This window comes from Molothrus aeneus, chromosome 1, assembly GCF_037042795.1.
Source record: "Molothrus aeneus isolate 106 chromosome 1, BPBGC_Maene_1.0, whole genome shotgun sequence".
NCBI classification, from domain to species: domain Eukaryota; kingdom Metazoa; phylum Chordata; class Aves; order Passeriformes; family Icteridae; genus Molothrus; species Molothrus aeneus.
The window spans coordinates 57,242,662-57,262,711 of record NC_089646.1 but is presented as its reverse complement, the minus strand read 5'-3'; the positions used below and the strand labels follow the sequence as shown (position 1 = coordinate 57,262,711).

At 38.3% G+C, this 20,050-nt stretch overlaps 1 protein-coding gene across 1 annotated transcript in view; it reads left to right on the top strand.

The window, feature by feature from the left end:
- RAMP3 (receptor activity modifying protein 3) overlaps positions 1-19,684 on the top strand; it is a 43,447-nt gene extending 23,763 nt beyond the window's left edge. The window contains exon 4 of the mRNA XM_066544854.1: positions 18,033-19,684. Coding sequence (XP_066400951.1) covers positions 18,033-18,288 — 256 coding nt within the window. The 3' untranslated portion in view covers positions 18,289-19,684. The remainder of the gene's footprint in view (positions 1-18,032) is intronic.
- The last annotated feature ends 366 nt before the right edge of the window (positions 19,685-20,050 follow it).

Sequence of the window (20,050 nt, the reverse complement as noted above, 5' to 3'; positions counted from 1 at the left end):
TTTTACAGAAGCACTGTTAGATGAAAGTTTTCCTATTAATTTTTGCATATTTCTGTGAGGATTCACAGTTAGTTAGGATACAAGTACTCTGGGTCAAATTGTCCAAAAGTATTTGAAAGCTTAAATACAATGATGGATCACAGTGAGATGTTAACATATTTTAAGTCATTTAGACGTGGTGGATTTCAGTGGTTCTAGCTTGGACATCAGAATATGAAGACTAACTACAAACAGCTTACAAAAAAGGTAAAACCTTCAATACACAGCCAGAGGTGTTCATTGATAGAAGAGAAGGAGTTTGCCTATTGCAGTTTTGCTGAGGCCTTTAGATTGAGAGAGAGCTCTGAAGATGAAAATAAACAAGGTTGTTTAAAAGACTCAAAAATATGGTACATGGGAGGTGAATAAGCAGAGACTAAAGTGTGGGTGAAAGCTATATGAGGAATTAACAAAAGCAAATATACTTTTCATTTGCCAGAAGACTGGAAATTGCAGGAAGGTTTTTATTTTTCATGTGTAGTATTTCTGTTATGCCTACTTATAGTAACATCTATGTTAATAGTGCTGCATTACATATAATAAGTATGTATTGTATTTCCTTATTGTCTTCTTAATATTTAGCAATTACAGCTGAATATGTAAAATCAACTACTGTCCACATGCCAAAATTCATTATTAACAGTCATACTTTTTTTTGTGTGCTGTGATAAATCCTGGTGTAGGACTACAGTTGAGAGGCCAGATATGACTAATTTCTGAAGCAAGTGGCCAGATGAAGACAGAAGTGCCCAGAGCTGTCTTACATGAACCTGAAAAAATGTTCCTTATTGTAATTGCTTAGATTACTTTCTATTCTTAACTCATGGAACAGTTTTTCAAATGCTTCTGACTGGATCCTGGAAACAATTTACCTAGAACAGTCTCTAAACAAATCTGTATGTGTCTCTTAGGCCTAACCCCTATGGAAATGTGAGACCAAAATGTACTAAAGAAGATTTTCAGTGGCTTGTTAAGCTTTTGGCCTGCTCCCAAGTACCAGTTTTCTCTCTTCTGCATCACCATTTTCCAAGTACTTCTGAGTGTAGCTACCAGCATTTCAGTAATTTTGAGTCCAGAGAGATGTCTGTGGCCATGTCTGCACTGTTGCATAATAGAGGCCACATAATCTGCCCAATAATCATTATTCTAAGCTCTGTAAGAGTGACTATACTATGGAAAGGCATCAACTCTTCATTTAAAAGATTACTACTGATCCATTACATCTATAAACAGATTGTGTCGTCTGTTACAAGTGAGGCATTCTCTTATTTCAAGCCAATACTATTATTGCAGCTCTCATCCCACAGGTTGCTAGGGTTGCATACCTGCTACTTTGGGAGCTCCCAGTCAGTCATTCTGTGTTTACCAGCCACTGGGTTTAGAGTCCAAGGGTGAAATAGCAAGTTGTGTTTTGGAAGAGGGTTCTATCAAAGTAGTGCATGTAACACAGGTCAGATCTGGATGTTGTGTTTGAGAAAAAGAATGGATTGTAACAAACTTCTTCCTCCAATCTCTGCATTTCTTTTCACAGCTATAGAAGTCCCTGATTTGCTGTGAGACAGTGGCTCTGTGACATTGCTTTACAGTACCTGGAAGATGTTAAAAGTCTCATTTTTTCTGATTTTTTTTAAATTTCAGTTCATAGCAGAATAGAAGAGGGCAAATTTTTTAACTGTATGTCTGAAGCAGATTTGTTGCAGGTATGTGTGTACATTATGAAATTCTCTGCTTTACTCTGTGCATGGTCCAAGGTCTGTGCCTACTGTAAATAACTATTCTTTTTTCTGTACAGCCTTAGTGTAGTTTTCCCACAACACTTCACATGAAATGTTAATTCTATAAACAGTTTCAGTCCAATTGAAGATGACGAGGGAGTCCACCCATGTTATATACAGACGCCAAGGATTTGAAAAAAGAATTAAGGAAAAAAATCTGTATGACTACATTTGATGTAATTTGGAAAGCTAATTCTGTTGCGCAATTTTTAAGTCAGTGAGAGTTTTGCTTGTTACAATTTGGCCAAACTAAGCTAGCTGTAAAAAGTGCCTGGTTTTCAAAGAAACTTAGTAGAATATTACATGAAAGAAAGCCAGATCACATTAAGATCAATGGGAAGGCAAACCCTGTAAGAAACATGTGCAGCCCAAAATGAAATGACAGGCCCACACTTCCTAAAGCTCAGAGCTAAGAACCTCTGCTGTGTATGTAAGAGCCCTTCAAACTGAGTAATTTTCTTGGTTGGTTATCTAAGTTTTTTCATCTTCCCCACTGACTGCTGCACCAAGCCTGATCTAGACACCAATCAGCGATTGGATCCAGCTGCTAATGACAAAACTTCTACAGAAGAGGAATGTACTGTGAAAACCATAGAATTGCTGAATAGTTTGGGTTGGAAGGGACCTTAAAGATCATTTGGTTCCAAGCTGTGGACAGGGACATCTTCCACTACACCAGATTGCTCAAAGCCTCATCCAACCTGTCCCTGAACACTTCCAGAGATGGAGTATTGTCCTGGTTCAGGGGAAATTTTGGAGAGAACCCCCAAAGAGGCTCCTTCTAGGAAAGCAGATTCAATTTGCTGCTCCCCCCTAACCAGTCCAGGAGAAAACAACTCCTTAGAGAAAAGTGGAAAAAAGCTGTTTATTAAACAATAAAACCTAAACAGTATTAAACAATAAAACCCCTCGCTGCTCCAAGAGAGATGACAAACTCAGAAAGTCCCCTCCCTGGGTTGCAGCTCAGCTCACTCAGTCTCTTATTAGTCCCTCTGGCACTGGAAATGCCGTGGCCCAGGCCTGGCCCGGTGGGCCACAGGTGTGAGCTGCTGGTGCTCTTCTGGTGTTCAGTCCATGCTGTAATCACAGAGCAGGTTTAAACAGGTCCAAAGAAAAGGGAAAAACAGAAAAATGCCCACAGTCCAGGGAACTTCTTTGCCTCAGCTAGCTAAAACTAGCTAAAACAAAGGAGAGCTCCGTCCCACTCTCTTGTCCATCCGCAGACAACACTGTCCAGGAGCAGGAATGTGGAGGAGCGAGTGCAGTGTCTGAAAACAAACTGCACGCTTCTCTCCCGCCTTCACTCTCAGAAACAGTCTTAAAGGTGCAAAACTTATTATTCAGCATAAACAGATCAAGACGATTGGGGATAAAAGCATTATATAATCAACCTAGGACAAGCATCCACAGCTTTTCTGGGCAAGCTGTTTTAGACAATAATGAGTTTCTTTGTAATATCTAATCCAAACCTACTCTCTTTCTGTTTAAAGCTATTGCCCTTGTTTTGTCACTACTGTCCCTCTCGCCTCTCTTTAGTCCCCTTTTGTCGGGTTCGGCTGTCTGTCTCTGCCCCGACACGGGTAGTGTGGTTCTTGGGTGGCACGCGTTTTAAAGGACGAGTCTGGACTCTTCAGCTTTTCGGTCTTCGGATTGTTTATTATTTCTTATCTACAAAATTTTCTGTCTGCCCAACAGAGGTCTGATCTGCAAGCAGTCACAGGCACTCTCTGCCCACCCACGGGGCGGTCATGTCTTTTTATACTAATATCTACGTACATAATATTTACCTTTATTTCCCAATGCTTTTCACCCATGTTAGCAAGTGCACCTTCACCATAAACCAATCCCCAAGTGCCAACATCACCACAGGAGATGGAGGACAAGAAGAAGGAAGAAGAAGGACAAGACACGCCCTGATCCCTTCATCTTGTCTCCATAACCCCCCTGTACCAAAAACCTTAAAGTCTATATTTCACCTTCTAAATGTGTCTCTTTTACACCTTTTACTCTAAAGTGATTCTCTTGTCCTCAAACTCTTGTTATTTCTGTGGATGGATCAAAATCAAGCCACCAGACACTTCTGGCAACATTCCAGGATTTCCGAGACCCCCAAGGGTTCTCCTGGCATCTCTGGACATTGGGAACGATGTGCTGAGATCCCACACCCTTTATGTATTGCAAGGTGCTGTAAGGTCTTCACAAAGCCTCTTCTACAGGCTTAGCAACCCTAAATATCTTAGCCTGTCTTCAGAGGAGAGGTGCTCCTTTTAATTTTCCTTTTTAAAAATGAGGGTTGTTTCCTCTTTTCCAATTGGAACTTCACCAAACTGCTGTGACTTCTCAAATGTGATGGATAATGACTTAGCCGCCTCCTCTGCCAGTTCATTCAGGACCTTCAAATGCCTCTCATCAGATCCTGTGGACCTTCAGGTTCCTTACATATTTTTGAATCTGATCTTCTCCTACTGTGGGTAGTTCTTCATTCTCCAAATTCCTGCCTTGCCTTCTGCAAGTGACTGCAGCATTTGCCAGTGAAGACCAAGGCAAAAGGGTCATTAGAATACCTCAGCCTTCTCATTTCCTGGGTAACTACCTCTTCTGTTTCCTTCCAGGTAGGCTTGGCATATTCCCTTATATGAAATCTCAGTACCAATCCCTAGTGAAAATCTCAGACAAACCACTGGGTTTGCTTTGCAGCTGAGGTGAGCCAGTGATTCGTGTGAACTAATATGTTCCCATGGTATTGGTCTCACAATTAGAAAGCCAACACCTTCGGTTCATTCTTTTAAATATTATCAGAAAAGTCTTGAATCTGGATTTTTGCATGTGATTTTCTCACGTGAAAGGCAACCTGGGGCTGCTGCAAACTGGATGTTTGAGTGACCAGCACATATAATTTTAGATCCAGAACAGTACTGATTAAAGGAAGTCCCACTTCCTCATTTGTGTCATGTTAGGAGGGGGTGCTCTGTATTTGTGTTGGGATTCATATGCCTGTAGACAGACAAGTACATTGGTTATGGTTCACCTTGAGCAAAGTCATGATGAAAATGCTGCAAATAACAAATGTGCTTGCACAACAAAAGGCCATTGTATTGCCTGGTTTCTGGATAATTTTCTGCAATTTTGTTGCCTAAAGTTCTGTATGTATCTGAAGAGTAATGTCTTCTTTTCCCCTGAAGATCTAACTGAGAAGGGGGACCGAAATCCCTTATTTAGCCAGCTGCAAGTCCTCCCAGATTTGTTAGTCCAGATTTTGTAGAAGAAAATACTGTTTGTCATCTCAGTGTTTCTGTGATGGAGTAAAAATGATGTTTCTGTTCTGAAGTTTGAGTAAACCTGCACTTTGTGTGGCCTCATGTCAGTGTAGCTGATTAAGCATTTAGTGTTCAGTTGGGTATAGGAAAAGTACTGGTGTGGTAGATGCCAGCATTTGGTCTTCTTTGGTAGGATTGTCTTCCTTTGAGCTTCTCATACAGATATAGTTGCTGAAGATGATACTGATATTTAATATTTTTTACCTGTGTATTTCTTTCACCTCTTTACCTATCAAAACTTACAGTAGTTTTGTACTAAAAAAGCCATCTAAAAACTCATGGCAGCAATGGCAAAACCAGGCTGGTAATTGTTATCCCAAGAACATATTGTTTTTCTTCTGTGACTCATGCTTTTCTTTTCAAAACAAAAGCAAAGCAGCTAATAAATCAGTTAGGTGTGAGGAAGTAAAACAATGGAGAAGAACATCGTATTTGAGCACTTGTGTTGCCATCAGGCTGGTAGGTGACAATAGCAATTTCTCATTGCAGAAATAATAATGCTTTCCATCTCTTATTTAAAACATTGGGAATGAAAGAAACCTAAAGTTTATAAAATCTCAGGTACAGGGCTGTGCTGAAAATGTGTACAATCAAGTGCTGTTTTGGGATCAGCCATCCTAGTTGCTGTGAGGTTAATGCAAATACACGGTGGGTCCCTTAATGAGGCTATAAAAGAATATCTTCCATAGGATCTCAATTTCAGATCATACTTTCATGTGAAATGTATTTGCTTTATTTTGTATTGTATAGATAAGAATATGTCCTGATGAATAGAAATAAAGTGGTTAGTTTGAATTCAGACATCAGGGCTCGACATGAGACAGGAATATGTCATTCCCATATAACTGCTTTCGACCTGATAGATGCAGAGGCTGAAATATGGTTCTTTAGTGCATTATAGTTTTCGCCTTTGCTATAAAGGAGAGGCACAGTCATTTTATATAATACATGGCTGTGAAAATAAAGTCTGTATTTGATAATTCCAGGTAAGGTATTGGAAAGGCTTTGAATAGTCATTTCTAATACTTTTTCTCTCTTTAGTGGAGAATTACAGCAATGCTTTTCTAACACTGTTTTCTGTGGCTGTCTTACATGATGTAGAAGGGTGGTGAAAAACATTAATGAATGTTGAATGTTTTAGTGAATTACTCTGACTTCTGAATTTTAATGCTATATTAAGAACACTGACATTTCTAAATTCTGTGATGACCTGCAGACCACTTTGCTTATAAATTCCAAGCCATGATTTTGTTCTGCAGCATGTTATAGACATAGCTATGCTACAAACAAGCAAAGCCTTTTCAGTTTTTATCTGATGAGATTTCTTGGGTTTTCGTTTTAGACACTGAAAAATCTTGCTTTTTGCAAACAAAACCTTGCTTTGCAGAGCTCACTTGAAACCAGTAAATGGATTTATTGTAGAGGATAAAGAGAAATTTGCCAATATTTTGGGAGGCTGCTGAATTAAATACACTCACTACCAAGAACTCAGATTTGGTGAAGTAAAACTATATAATTGTTATTTATACCACAATACATGTTGTAATCACAGTCTACAAAAGCCACCATTCAAGGATACCAGTGGAGTGGAACGGGGAGGAGAGAAAACAACTGGAATTTCTTATTCATCAGGGATAACTGTTTCTTTCTTTGTTAAACCACGGGAGATATTGGGTCTTCCATTAAAAAACATATAATGACTGTATCATGCCAGAATAATGTGACTTTTCAGCCCATTATCCATATTTTCAAGGTTTTTAAGGGCTCAAATCTTTCTGTTCTTCAATTTATCAATAATTTTGCAAATCTTTGTGGATGTTCCATTGGTATGAAAAAACAGAAGGATCTTCTGAGCCTGCTGCTAAGTAGGAAGCATTATCAAGAGCTGAAAACTTTTAGTTTTTAATGTCAGATTTCAGTTTTTCAAGAGCTTTTTTTCAGCAAGTTTTAACACCTGTTACATTTATTTGTCCTGAGTATTTTTTTTTCAACAAGGGAGTAAAATCTAGCATTTTCCAAGAGATCAGTGATATAAATGTCAGTATTTTCTTGAAGTTCTGAAAGAGTTTTCAATATTGAAGTCAATGTCACCTGAAGACCCCAGTAACAATATTTTAGCAAGGGTGCTGTGGGTCAAATTGATGTGTACTTCAGCAGATGCCTTGGACTAATGGTAGTAGCTTACACTCACAAGGTGACATCAGTATGTCAGTGCTGGTATTTCCAAGTCAACTAACAAATATTCAAGATATAAGAATATAATAATTCTAAGTCACTTGGAAAAAATAATGTAAGTAACTTAGAGGTGATGTTAGAAAGCAGTTCTGCTGTTAAATCTCAGGACTGTCAGCTGATATAACTTTCAATACCTTTCATGACCTTTTGAATTTTATTGTGGTAAGATCAGTAATTTTTAGAGAAAATATACTGGACAGTAAATTTTTAGAGGCAGTTAAAATGAATATATAAATACATTATGAAAAGGAAAAGTTAATGCAAACTTTTCTGTTACTTCTGGTTTGCAAAACAATTTCTACATTCTTGTTTTCTAAATGCATCAACCACGAAAATACAATAATGGAGATTAACTCAGCAGAGACAAAGAGACAAAAAAAATAGATTTTCTTGCTCCAGGCTACATGTGGTATTAGTCATGTGGTTAACTGTTGACAACACAATAGGTATGAATTAATACTACTATGTTTTGTATTGTCTTGTTTCAATTACAGAAGTTTATTATGTAACAATACTTTAAAAAATGTATTTTACATGGTTAATTGCCAACGCTCTGGCATTTCTATTTATCTTTACAGAATAGTAGTAATTATGTATTGGAAGGTAGTTTCAAGACATGAAATGCAATCTTCTGCACTCTTAAGAAGATAAGTCACTTTCTTCAGCCTGTAGTGTAATCTACAAAAGTCAGACATATGTTGCTGGCTGCAGTGACGAACTTGAAGGCAATGTATGAGATGCCTGTAGTGCTTATAAAAATAATAGATATGGCAGCTTTGTAAAATTAAAAATTTTCTCTAAGTGCTGAGTATAGAAGGAGTGGAAATCAAAGGTTGTCAAGGCAATAGTGCATTGATGAACAACTATGAGCACAGCTCTTTGCAGCTCTCAAAACATTTATGTTTTGCATTTCTCTCAGATATACAAATATCTTTCATACATTTCACTGCTAAAATGTACCATTTCATATTAAGGTGTCATTATAAAATAAACATAGAAATATTCAAATGAGAATTCTGGCATCTAGAAGTGGGACTGGGAGTTATCTGCCTGTGGGACTGGGAGTTATCAGTGAGGTCCTGAGTCCAATTTTTATCTGCAGGAAGGTGGCTTAAGAAGCACAGTGATCTTAAGTCGGTTCTATGTTATGTATAACCATGTTGCACTGTAATCTATAATGGATTTTTGCTTCCTGTTACTGGGGAGCAACAGGAAGCAAAATATATATCTAGGCTGATTCATAGTATGCAGGGGTAAGGTATTAGTATTACTACGTATAAAAAGTAGGTGCAAAAATGTAAGGTTCTTTCTGGTGTTGCCTGTTTTGTGCAGGGAAACAGACTGTTTTTTAACCATTACTATGAAAATAAGTCATTGTTTTCATCGGCCAAAGAGGAATTGGATAAAGCCTCAGAAAATACCCTACTACTTGGTTACTCACAGTGCTTAAATATTTTCAGACCCCATAACTGCTTTCTTACCGCAAGGGTTTGTGACATTTCACTGGTGATGTGTGCCATGTTATATTGTTCTTCCTCAAACTGAGGTAGAGTTTAGCTGGGCCCAAGATAAAGTTAAATAAATTTAGCAGATCCAGGAGCTATGAAACTGCTACCTTTCCCAGGTGACAGTCTCAAGATGCCGGGTCCCTCTGCTTCTAATCTACCAGCAGTCTGGGTGAACATTATCCAAAATCCTCTGACATAATGTTTTCTGCAGCTGTTTAGGAGGTTGCTGGCTTACCCTTAAGCAACTCCAGGGAATGTTGCAACACTCAAATCTTTCATACCTAGTTGTGGATAAGGAGTAAGGCCCTTTGGGTCCACCATTTGCTTCTGTTGTGTGTATGAGATGTTGGAACAGTCTTGGGAAGCCACAAGGCACAAGAAGTAGTTACATAAGGAGAGGGAATGTCTTTTCCACCACAAGTAAGAGGGGAGGACATAAGAAAGGAAGAAACCCACATTCAATGGGAACATGCTGTGCTGTCAAAGTCATGCTAAATCATAATGATGTATTTGAATAGTAGATAAGCAGAACTTTCTATATTAGGCTTCTTCCCTAACAGTCTTTATGCTTAATTTTAAATCAATTTCTAATGTTCTTACCATTCCTCTGATTTTATGGTTACTTTTACATCAGTTTTGGTCTTGTTTGTGAGCTGTCCATGCCTAGATTGCGATTTCACATAATTCATTTATTATGCCAGACTGCAAAAAGGATTTATTCTTTAACTAGTCCAGTAGCTGACATAATCTGAAGCTTAAGATCTGTAATTAGTCAACTGATTTTTAACTCCCATTATTTGTGCTCTGCTTGAAGCAGAACACAACAGCCACTCTCCTCCCAAAGCAAGTGGCTTTTTTAATTACAGGAATTTTTAAAAGTTTATATAAAACCCATTTTCCATAAATAATCAGGAGAAGTGTACATTCTTTACATGCTCATAAAAATTATGTAAGGCTAGCTATGAAAAGTTCAACTTAGTAACAGATTATTTGTTGATTTTTTTTTTTAATTAAAAAGAAAATTGTCATCTGTGGAGATCCTACAGTGGGTCTTCCTCAAAATGTAAGCCTGATTGACTGATGATTTCTGTTTCACAGCTGCATATTAACAGGTATTTCTCTCCCCTCTTTCCACTTGAAAAAATAGTGCTGTGGTATTATAAAAGGCTTGTGCTACTTTGGACTAAGTGGAATCTAATAACAGCTTCCACTCAGCAGGTGACACTTTAATACTTTTTAATATCCTCATAAAAATGGAATATGAAGCAGTTATTTGTAGATGTAAGCTGGAATGAAAAAGAAGGGTCCTTCTGTTATTTCTTTCTCTGTGAGTTTTGTCTGTTGGTCAGAAAAATTACTATCTTCATGGTTGCTTGTTTTGAGTGGACGCTCAACTGTGGAGCACAAGTCTGAATTCAAGCCACATTTTCTCTGCTCACCTGTCAGCTTGGTTCATCTAGATGGAAAGAAAAGCCTTGAGCTCCTGAAATGTGGCATGAGCTCAGAGCAATTCTGGACTAGCAACTTCCCTCCTGACTCTGGCTTCTCCCCAGGTGTTGGATGACTGGATTGAAGCTGGCTGAGCATTTAATTTTGGAAGCAGTGCTGGAATGATGATTTTATCATGCAGTTGGAACATTCTGAGAAGAGTGGAGACAAATAAACTGTTAATTGCAGCAAACTTTCCAAGGTGAATGAACAAAGTGACTGATGTATTTGGGAGAAAGCAGAAGCACCTCAGGAGGTGGCTGTCAGTGACTGACCCAAACACCTACTTGCACCGGGAGCACTTGCATTCACACTGACTGGAGTGAGGATTGTGCCAATCTGTGGTGACTCAGGTGGAAATGCTTTTGGGAAGGAGTTGAGCGAGATAGATAGAAGGATAACATGCTGCTTGCATGTCTCTCCATCACTACAGTGGCAGATTTGAGTGTAATTCTATAGTAGCTTGCTTTTTTTTAATGAGGCTTTTTTTTGCTAGGCACAACAGGTGTGGAACTCATCTGTCCAAAGTACTGGTTGTCATGGGCTCCCTTCCTTGGCAGGGGAAGCTTCAAAGAAGCTGTATTGTGCATCATGCCCTACAATTATTCCAGTCTTTGACTGACTGTAAAGGCAACATAGTTTTGAAGTATGCAGAAGTTTGATTTGAAATTGTACATGACATTCCTACTATTGTACATGTACAATATGGAATGTGCCTTCAAATTGTGTTATTGGCTTTTCATGGCTCTCATCTCTGTCATGCTTGGCCTTTGAAAGAGGATATGTGCCAGAAAATGCTAATGGTTTTCCTAATGACACTGAGGGGAGATGCATAGCTGCTAGGAAAGAAAAAAATCCCGATCTTAGTCAGGTATTGCCTTTGCCCTGTCATTCTGAAGTAATTTGAATGAAATAGAGAAAAAACTGACTATAATAGAGAGAAAGCAGATGAGGTGGAGAGATTGTGCATCTGCCATTTTCAGCACTGAGAAGTGTTTACTGGAGATCAGAAGATGGTCTTATAATTTGGAGCTGAATTTTGGAATGCTTCCTGCTTCCATTCACATGTTCTAGTACAAGGTTTAAAATTTTAACTGTAAAATTTCAAATATTGATGTACACAAAAACAGTGCTTGCCCCCAGAAACATGCTGTCTCCTTTGGTGAGAAGCCCAAAAAAAATGAAGGCTTTCACTAGTTGACCAACTTAACAAGAACTTTGAAACTTGATCCATAAAGAAGAGGTTTTGAAATTTGCATTTCCCTGACAGAATCACAAGCCTGATGTGTTTGACTGTAAGGACTAGATATGTAATGATTATATTCATGCTATTAAGGACATCTTCCACATATCATCAGTGATGGCTACTTATGAGATACTGTGCTTATAAGAAGTTGGATATGTATGCCTAAGTGTTTGTGGGACTAGGATTTGCCTTCACTTACTCTTTTGACTTTTGTCTAACTCAAGGGAGTTATGGGATTGGCTTCTGAAGACATGATAAAGTAATGGCTTCAGAGACTACTTCTCCTCTTACTGGGTGTTCTCCAAAAATGGGCTGAGTGTACAATTAAGTAATCATTAAAATCTAGTCAGGAGTGGTGGAAAGTAATGCCTGCTTGCCAGTTGAAGTTTTTGGCTTGTTAATATTCTGGTGCTACTAAATATTTGATCTGAATAATGCAGTACCAAATGTCAGGCCACATTTACCTCCTTGTTCTACATTTGCTTAATGTAGTAGATTCTGCTTGTCCTAGGTTGACTATATGATGCTTTTATCCTCAATTGTCTTGTTCTGTTTATATTGAATAATAAGTTTTGCTCCTTTAAGACTGGTTCTGAGAGTGAAGGGGGGACAGAAGAAGCGTGCCGTTTGTTTTCAGACACTGCACTCACTCCTCCACATTCCTGCTCCTGACTGTGTTGTCTGCGGATGGACAGACAGCAGGACAGAGTTCTCCTTTGCTTTTAGTTAGTTTAGCTAGCTGAGGCAAAGAAGTTCCCTGGACTGTGGTTTTTCTTTTCCTTTGGATCTCTTTAAACCTGCTCTGGACTGAACACCAGAAGAGCACCGGCAGCTCGGCACCTGTGGCCCACCGGGCCGGGCCTGGGCCACGGCATTTCCAGTGCCAGAGGGACTGATAAGAGACTGAGTGAGCTGAGCTGCAACCCAGGGAGGGGACTTTTGGAGTTTGTCATCTCTTTTGGAGCAGCAAGAGGTTTTATTGTTTAATACTGTTTAGGTTTTATTGTTTAATAAACAGCTTTTTTCCACTTTTCTCCAAGAAGGTATTTTCTCCTGGACCGATCAGGGGGAGGGGCCAATTGAATCTCTTTTCCTAGAGGAGCCTCTTTGGGGGTTCTCTCCCAAATTTGCTCTGAACCAGGACACTGCTGCTCATTAGAAATGGCTTTTAGGTGTATAAAGTAACTGCTTACATCTGTAGTTGCTCTTTATATATACATTTTCTGGCTTTATCTTTAGGGAATTAACAACAATTCAGTAATAGTTGTGCATTTCTGGAGTTTTAGTTCGGTTTATTTTGAACTTTCCAGACAGCTGTTGATGTGAAACTAAGGGTGGAGATCTTTAATTACTTCAAAGAATACCAGAATCTGTTTATTATTTCCAACCCAAGTGAGTAAATCTGTCACAATGTCTGTTATTTCATGGCATGAGAGTAAACTTAAATTACGTTATAATTTTTTCATTAAACCCGTTTTTCCCCACCCCCCATTAATTTCCTTCCTTGTGTTTTTGTAGCACATCATTTTCTTGAGGCTGAATTCTGTATTGGAACTGCACAACAGTAGATCTGATCTGATTAGGGAGGTAAAAATGTGACTGTGAGGATACTCATCTTGGCAGAAGATATATGATTAAAGGAATGGTGAGACTCAGACACAAATTGTTTGGAGAGATGTTGATTGAGAAAATCTTGGAAATATTCCATCGTATTTACAGGCTCTTAACTCTCTATAAAATTAAAGATGTCCTTTTAACAGGGTTGTGAAACCTCGGGAAATTATCATCTTAAGGTTTGGACCCTTATTTGAAGTTCATCCAGGCTGCTATGCCCTGAAGTTCTGTACAGTCTGGCTGCATCTCACATAAGAATAGACTTTTTATTTTTGTGAGGTTTTTTGCTACTTCCTGCCTCCCCTTCATCTGGAAATGCTGCAAGAAAAGCCTTTCTCATCATATGATATTTCGTGTTAATATTTTTACATTTCAGAGTTTTGTATTCCAGTCTGGGTGGAGGTTACAAGGATGATAATTCAATTTAATATGTGATTGTGTATAAAGAAATTTTTGGCTTAATAATCTAGGAGAGCGCAAATAGTTTTAAAGCATCTTTATTAAAATACACCACATGACTTGTAGTGTCCTGGAACAGTGCCTCTAGATTGCTGTCTGGGATTGTAGAATAGGAGGAGTGAGTGTCCCTGGTGTATCTGTTACCTAGTTTGCATCAAGACTCAGTTATGGCTGAGAGATTTTTCACTGTATTCTAAGTACTTAGTGGACTCAAAAGAACAAAAAATTACTCACAATGTATTATATATATCTTGTACTACCCTTCTATAATCATGTCAGGAAGCATGAAATGAAGTTATTTAAAATGGGGTAGTAGAGGTGTGGTGTTTTGCTTTTTAAACCTTGGCCTTCCTCATTAAGCAACTGCAAAGCATTCCTGACTGCTCATGTGCTGAATGTCTCTGTGGTGGTCTGTCCATAAATGCTGGAGAGGTGGAAAGATTCTTCTATTGGAACTGACAGTGGGTCTACTGGCTGCAGTCAGAAAATGCCCTCAAATGTTTGTCTTAAGTAATATATATATTGTATCAACTTTTTGATAATTGTTTGTGATTCTTGGAAATAACAGTTTGGTATTGGAAAATGCTTATTTGTTAAAACTCTTAGTTAAACAATCTATTTGTTTTCTTAGTCTCACAGAAATGTGGAGGGGGGGATTGTGGGACTTGTGTTTTTGTAAACCATTCATCTCTGCAGTTTTCCTGTGAAGGGATATTGAGGAAGAAAGAGCAAGAATTTACCACATTCCTCCCTGGAAATGAGGGAAACCACAGATGAGAGTCAAGCCCCACTTAGACTGAGAAGTGCCCTGAGTGAGAGGCAACTGTGTACCCTAAGATAGATGAGATGTAATAAACCTAGCTCTCTGTTTAAATAGTTTCAGTGGACACTCCATGAAACACTGTCCCATTAAGGCACATGTGTCCACTACCATTCCTCATAATAACTTCCTGTCCAGGTTCTTAGTTATAGGTAATATGTAAAAATATATTTTCTCATGGATAAAGTAAAAAATAAAGTACAGCCAGGTTTAAACAAAAAAAAACTCAGTGACACAGTTGTTATTATCTGGTTTAGTGAAAACCTAAGGAACCGGAGAAAGTTTGTGTGCTCTGAAAATGAGGCATTGTTCTAGAATATTGAAAATTATCTTTCATGACAAATGTGTTATAGTTCAGAGATTGCTCTGAAAGAAATTATGTTTTGTGTTCTCTGAAAGTATTTTCAATAATGTGCAGATTGATGAAGGAGTTAGTTCCTCAATAGAACCAACAGTTGTCCTGAGCATATCAGGGCAAAGCACATCTGTGAATTTTGCTGCTCAGACTGTGCTTAGATTTTGGGGTTTTTGTATTGGACTACTTAGTTGAAACTCATATAATTTTTTGGCTCATTTGTCACAAAGCTTGTGACCTGGCTCCCTGTGAATATCCCTTTCCTGAGTACTACCTAGGTCCCTTGTAGCTAGCCTGAAAGAGATGAAAATGTGTCTCAGCACAAAGAATGTTCCCACACCCTCTTATAGTCTGAAAAGTGAAGGAGCTTGAGCTCCAGTGTGCTCTCCAGTTATTTCTTTGGGGAATAAGTGGAAACTATAATTTCTTGTTCCTTCCTTTCACAAGTTATGGAACTTGAATGCACTTCTCCTTGAAGTATCTCCAGAGGCCAGGACATCTTTTGTCATAGCCATTTTAATATACAGAATGGAAAGGTTTCCTATTCCCACCTTCACAATTTGAATGCAGAGAATTACATAAGACATGAAAGGATTAGGCATAGGAGAGTTGAACTGAAATTAAGTATCTATTAACCCCCATCTCCCTCTTAAAAAATCCCAACTTGCAAACCAGTTGATCAACTATGAAAACATCCATGCTGTAGTAATGAGGATGCAGGTGCTCCCTTCTGAGGCAGCTGTTCCACAGTGCTATGCAGAGAGGATCTTTTTTTTTTTTGTATGAACTTTCTGTTGCAGTGCATAAACTCTAAATTACAAAACTACATAAATATTCAAGTGATTTCAGCTTTGCTGGCAGACATGCAATTTCCCAGTAGCTGAGATTTTCCTTATCTATCTTCTCACAGTTGTGTGAACTAAGAGTTATAATGCAGGTAGTTTTCTTTCCCCCCTTTTTAATTCATGAGAGAAGGTTTTAAGGAAAAATTGTAAGGTATTCCAACTATTACAATAACATTTTATTCTACTTTGGCCCGTAGGGATTCAAATACAATTAATCTCCCAAGTTATTTTTATCTGGCCTTTTGGCAACACTTAACCAACTTTTTCTAGCTATGTTGTATTTACAATCAAAAATCAGTGGAAGTATTTTTGTTTACACCATCTAACATTTAAAAAAAATCTACAGAATTCTTTGTAGAACACTGAATTTTCTATAGAATTTTAAACACAGAGGAAAAAAAACATTACATCAACATCTTTGAGCTTAGGGTACTTCTATGCTGAAATCACCTGGATTTATTGTTGATTTTCTTATTGAGGCAGCTGTATCAGCAGCCATTGATGGCACAAAGGTGCCCATGAGAGCATGGCCCAGAGCAGGCTGGAGCAGAGTCCAGCATTCTGGAGTGTCTGTGCCAGGTGGAGCACTGACCTGTCTGGGCAGATGGATGCTCCTCCATCTCTGCATTGTAGCCTGCTGAACCTTGTAGCCTTGCCTTCAGACCTGTTGCTCTTCAGGTCCTCTGGGACTGCATCTCCCACATTCAACTAGACATCTCCAGCTCCTAATTTAGTCCAAGGACGTAAAGAATGGATGCCACCAGGTCACACAGAAAAATTACACTATTAAAATAGCAAACAGCTGATATTTGTATTTTATTTTTAGCTTATTTCCTGTTGTTTTCCTGTGGTTGCTGATGTCACAAAAGCTTCCTTTCTAGTCACTTTGCTTAAAATACACGTACATTGTGTGTATATGCATCTTCATGCCGGAGCTTAGTGTTAGATTGTCCAATGTGTTTGCTTATGATTGAAGCAATATTGGCTCAAACTCCATGAGAATGAGAACTACAAGGAACTTGCAGAAGGCTCTTTCTGTGATGCTTTTTCTTCTTCTGTGGACACAGCCCTGAGAATTTAGATGTTCAGCAGACTGTGCTCCCAATCTGTGTGGTTGTAGCACAGCAGGCAGACATTTCCTCTGACAGACATACAGTAGACAGTAGACTTCAGTCTTGGCCCAAACACTGAATATCTCTTCTCCTTTAGTTTACAGCAAAGCATTGAGTCAACATTAGTCTCCTATAGGACTTAATGTCAGAACAAGTCAATCATCAGGAGTCCATATTGATATGGACTGTAAGGGAGAGTAGGGTCTTCAGATGCTATAATAGGATATTGTCCCTGGAGGTGTCATGTGGGTTTTTGCTCTCTCCTTTCTATTTTTACTTCCCCTTTGAAATGAGTTTATTGAGTCACGCAGGACTAAAATAAATGCAACAGACAATAATTCAGCTTCCTTATTTCTTGCCCTATTCATGCACTGACCAGACACTGTTCATAATTTCTGATCTCCTCCCCCATATCCATTCACTTCCTGAATTTCTTTGGCCTATAATAACACCACAAAACTCATTTAGGCTTATTTTTGCCTTTTTTTTCCCGAGGGGTAGCCAATTCTCATAAATATGTTATTCCTGGACAGGTAAATTTTAGCACATGCAGCATTGAAATCACATGTTAGGTATTACAAGGAATTCCCAGCCTTTCATAAGCAAACATGTAATTAGAATTTATTTCTTTATTTATTCCCTGCTGGGCATTTGCTGGAGTTGGAAAGAAGAGGAATTTTGTCAAAAGCTAACTTTCTGTGTGTTTATTTTCCTATTATTTTCTTACATCAGAGTGCAACAGAACCAAAATTTTTACACCACTGCATGTTGTGGTTCAGTCCTAGTGCCACATCGTAATTTTCACAACAACATCATGTCTAGTGGCAGTTGAGGCATGAAATATCCTTACTTTGTTCAACATGTCCTATTCTTGGCACATTTGTGTGCATGTTTTTTAAAGAATTTGTAGATATCGCTAGTGAGGAAGTTCTGTTTGTACTTAAGTAGCATTAGGAGGTCCTGGCTGCAGTCGGGGTTTGATTATTGTCCATCTGGGATCTCAGAACTTCACATGAAATCTCTCAGTTGCCTTAGTACATGTGAGTCAGTTCTCCTTCTGCCTCGCTGTGCCACAGCTTCCATTGGAGGTCCTTCAGTAGAAAATCTACATGATAGACACACTCTTAGAGATTTCTTATGGCGCCCTCCGTACCTTTCTCCAAGTGTAATATGCATATACATTCTATTTCAACTTCTCTTATTTTTCTTCTACTCCCAGGTATTATGACAACTTTACCCAGTGCACAGAACGTGAAGCCAACAATGCAAGTTGCTTTTGGCCAAACCCCCTTGCAGAAGGCTTTATCACTGGAATTCATAAACAATTCTTTTCAAACTGTACTTCAGAAAAGGTTCACTGGGAAGATCCACCGGATGAAATTCTCATAACACTGATCTTGATCCCGGTCTTGTTGACATGTGCCATGATAACACTGGTAGTATGGTGCAGCAAAAGAAGTGATATCTTAGTGTAAGTTCTTCCTCTGGGCTTTCTTTTTCTTCATTTCTTTCTTCCCTAAATACTAAGAAAGGAAGACGAAGAGAGGAACATGGCATAAAGATTTCAGATCTGCTGAAACAGAACCAGTGAGATACTGAGATGCTCCTGTGAATGAAGAGCTGCCTGCTGCTGCTGTGTCACTGCTTCTGTCTTGACCATGAGTATTTGCTGGTGGAAAGCTCTACTTCCATCAAGCTTCATCAGCATGGAATTCACAGGCAGCTCCCAGAAACAGGAGGGTTTCCAGGCAAATGGACCCCTTGTCTGCAAAAGGAGTAAAATTACTTTCCTGTGGGCAAAGGTGGCTGGTAAAATTTTGCAAAGCTGTATGTGTGTAATACTTACTGCGGGGGAAGTGACATCTCTTGAAGTTTTGTGCAGGACACTCAAGGTTTTCATCTGGGAACCCTGTGACTTGGAGAGATCCCTGGCACAGGAACTGATTATGGATATAACCAGGTGTCAGCTTTTCTTAGAAGCTAGTCAAAATCATCATTATCAAAACTGGGAAGTATTGTTCTGGCAAAGAAATAACTTCTGTGTCCAGTGACTATCTGCACAGGGAAATTATCCTGCCACATTATAAAATAGTTCAGAAAATTCCTTTAAGCATGGCTGCTTGGAATCGTATGTCTTACAAACAAACTTTGGGGGGATATGTAAGTCCTACTTTACAGAGCCAGAAAATGTGAAAGGAAATTGGTTGATTATAAATACACTAAGGAGTAATGAAGAAACACCAGACTTTTCATACACCAGACTCTTTATTTTTCCTCTTTTATAATTATTATTCTTGATGACTTGTGTTCACTGTATATTCCCCACTCTCACTCCAATTTGTGCAAGTGATATACTACAAATAAAGGTGGCATGTTGATTGAGGTCCCTTTCAGAGTATTGTACATAAATAATTCTTTGTCCTGTGAAGAGTGTGGGAACTAAAGTATGAACATCAAAACTTGGAATAGTAGTAGGAGGAAAGAAATCTTATTCTATAAAGTTATGTAATAGTTGAAATAAAGAACATATGCTCAAAACAAAAGAACTTCTCTGTGTTGCAAACCTTCTTTTCACAACATGCCTTTCAGTTCAGTGCTCTTCTATGACTGTGCAATGTCTGTTACAAGTGACTTTTCATTTTTCCATACCTTATGCACACAAATAAAATACAGTTGAATGGCTGAGTAATTGTGTTTTATATATTTTATAGTTAGATTTTTTTCCTGTAAGGTTCTGGCTCCATATTTGAGACTTAGGTCTATGATTATGAAAAGCATTTCCATGCTTGAATCAAATTAGAAGTGCTCAATTTACTAGATTATTAATCTACATACATTGTACAGATAAATAAATAACCCTTATAAGCTGTACTGGTTTGTTTTCACATCTGTTCACAAGGCACCAACTTGTTTATTCATTACTCTGATATTGGAATGATTCAATTTTGAAAGTGTTTCCTGCATGTTTTTCCAAAGACTCTTCGTCATTCTCTAGGTGCTAGCAGAAGCTGCTCTTTGTAAAATAGAAGAATGAAATAATGTATTAAGCAATTCTGTTTAATTTTCTATTGAATTTTTATTTTCTGTATTAAAATGCATTGGACCACCAAAACTAGTGGTCAGTTAAGACACCCAACCCATTCATTTCATCCAAAATATTGTTTGGTTAAGCATTTTGTGTGGCCAAACCAAGCAATTTTATATTCTGCATGGAGTTTCATTTTAATTCTCATTTAC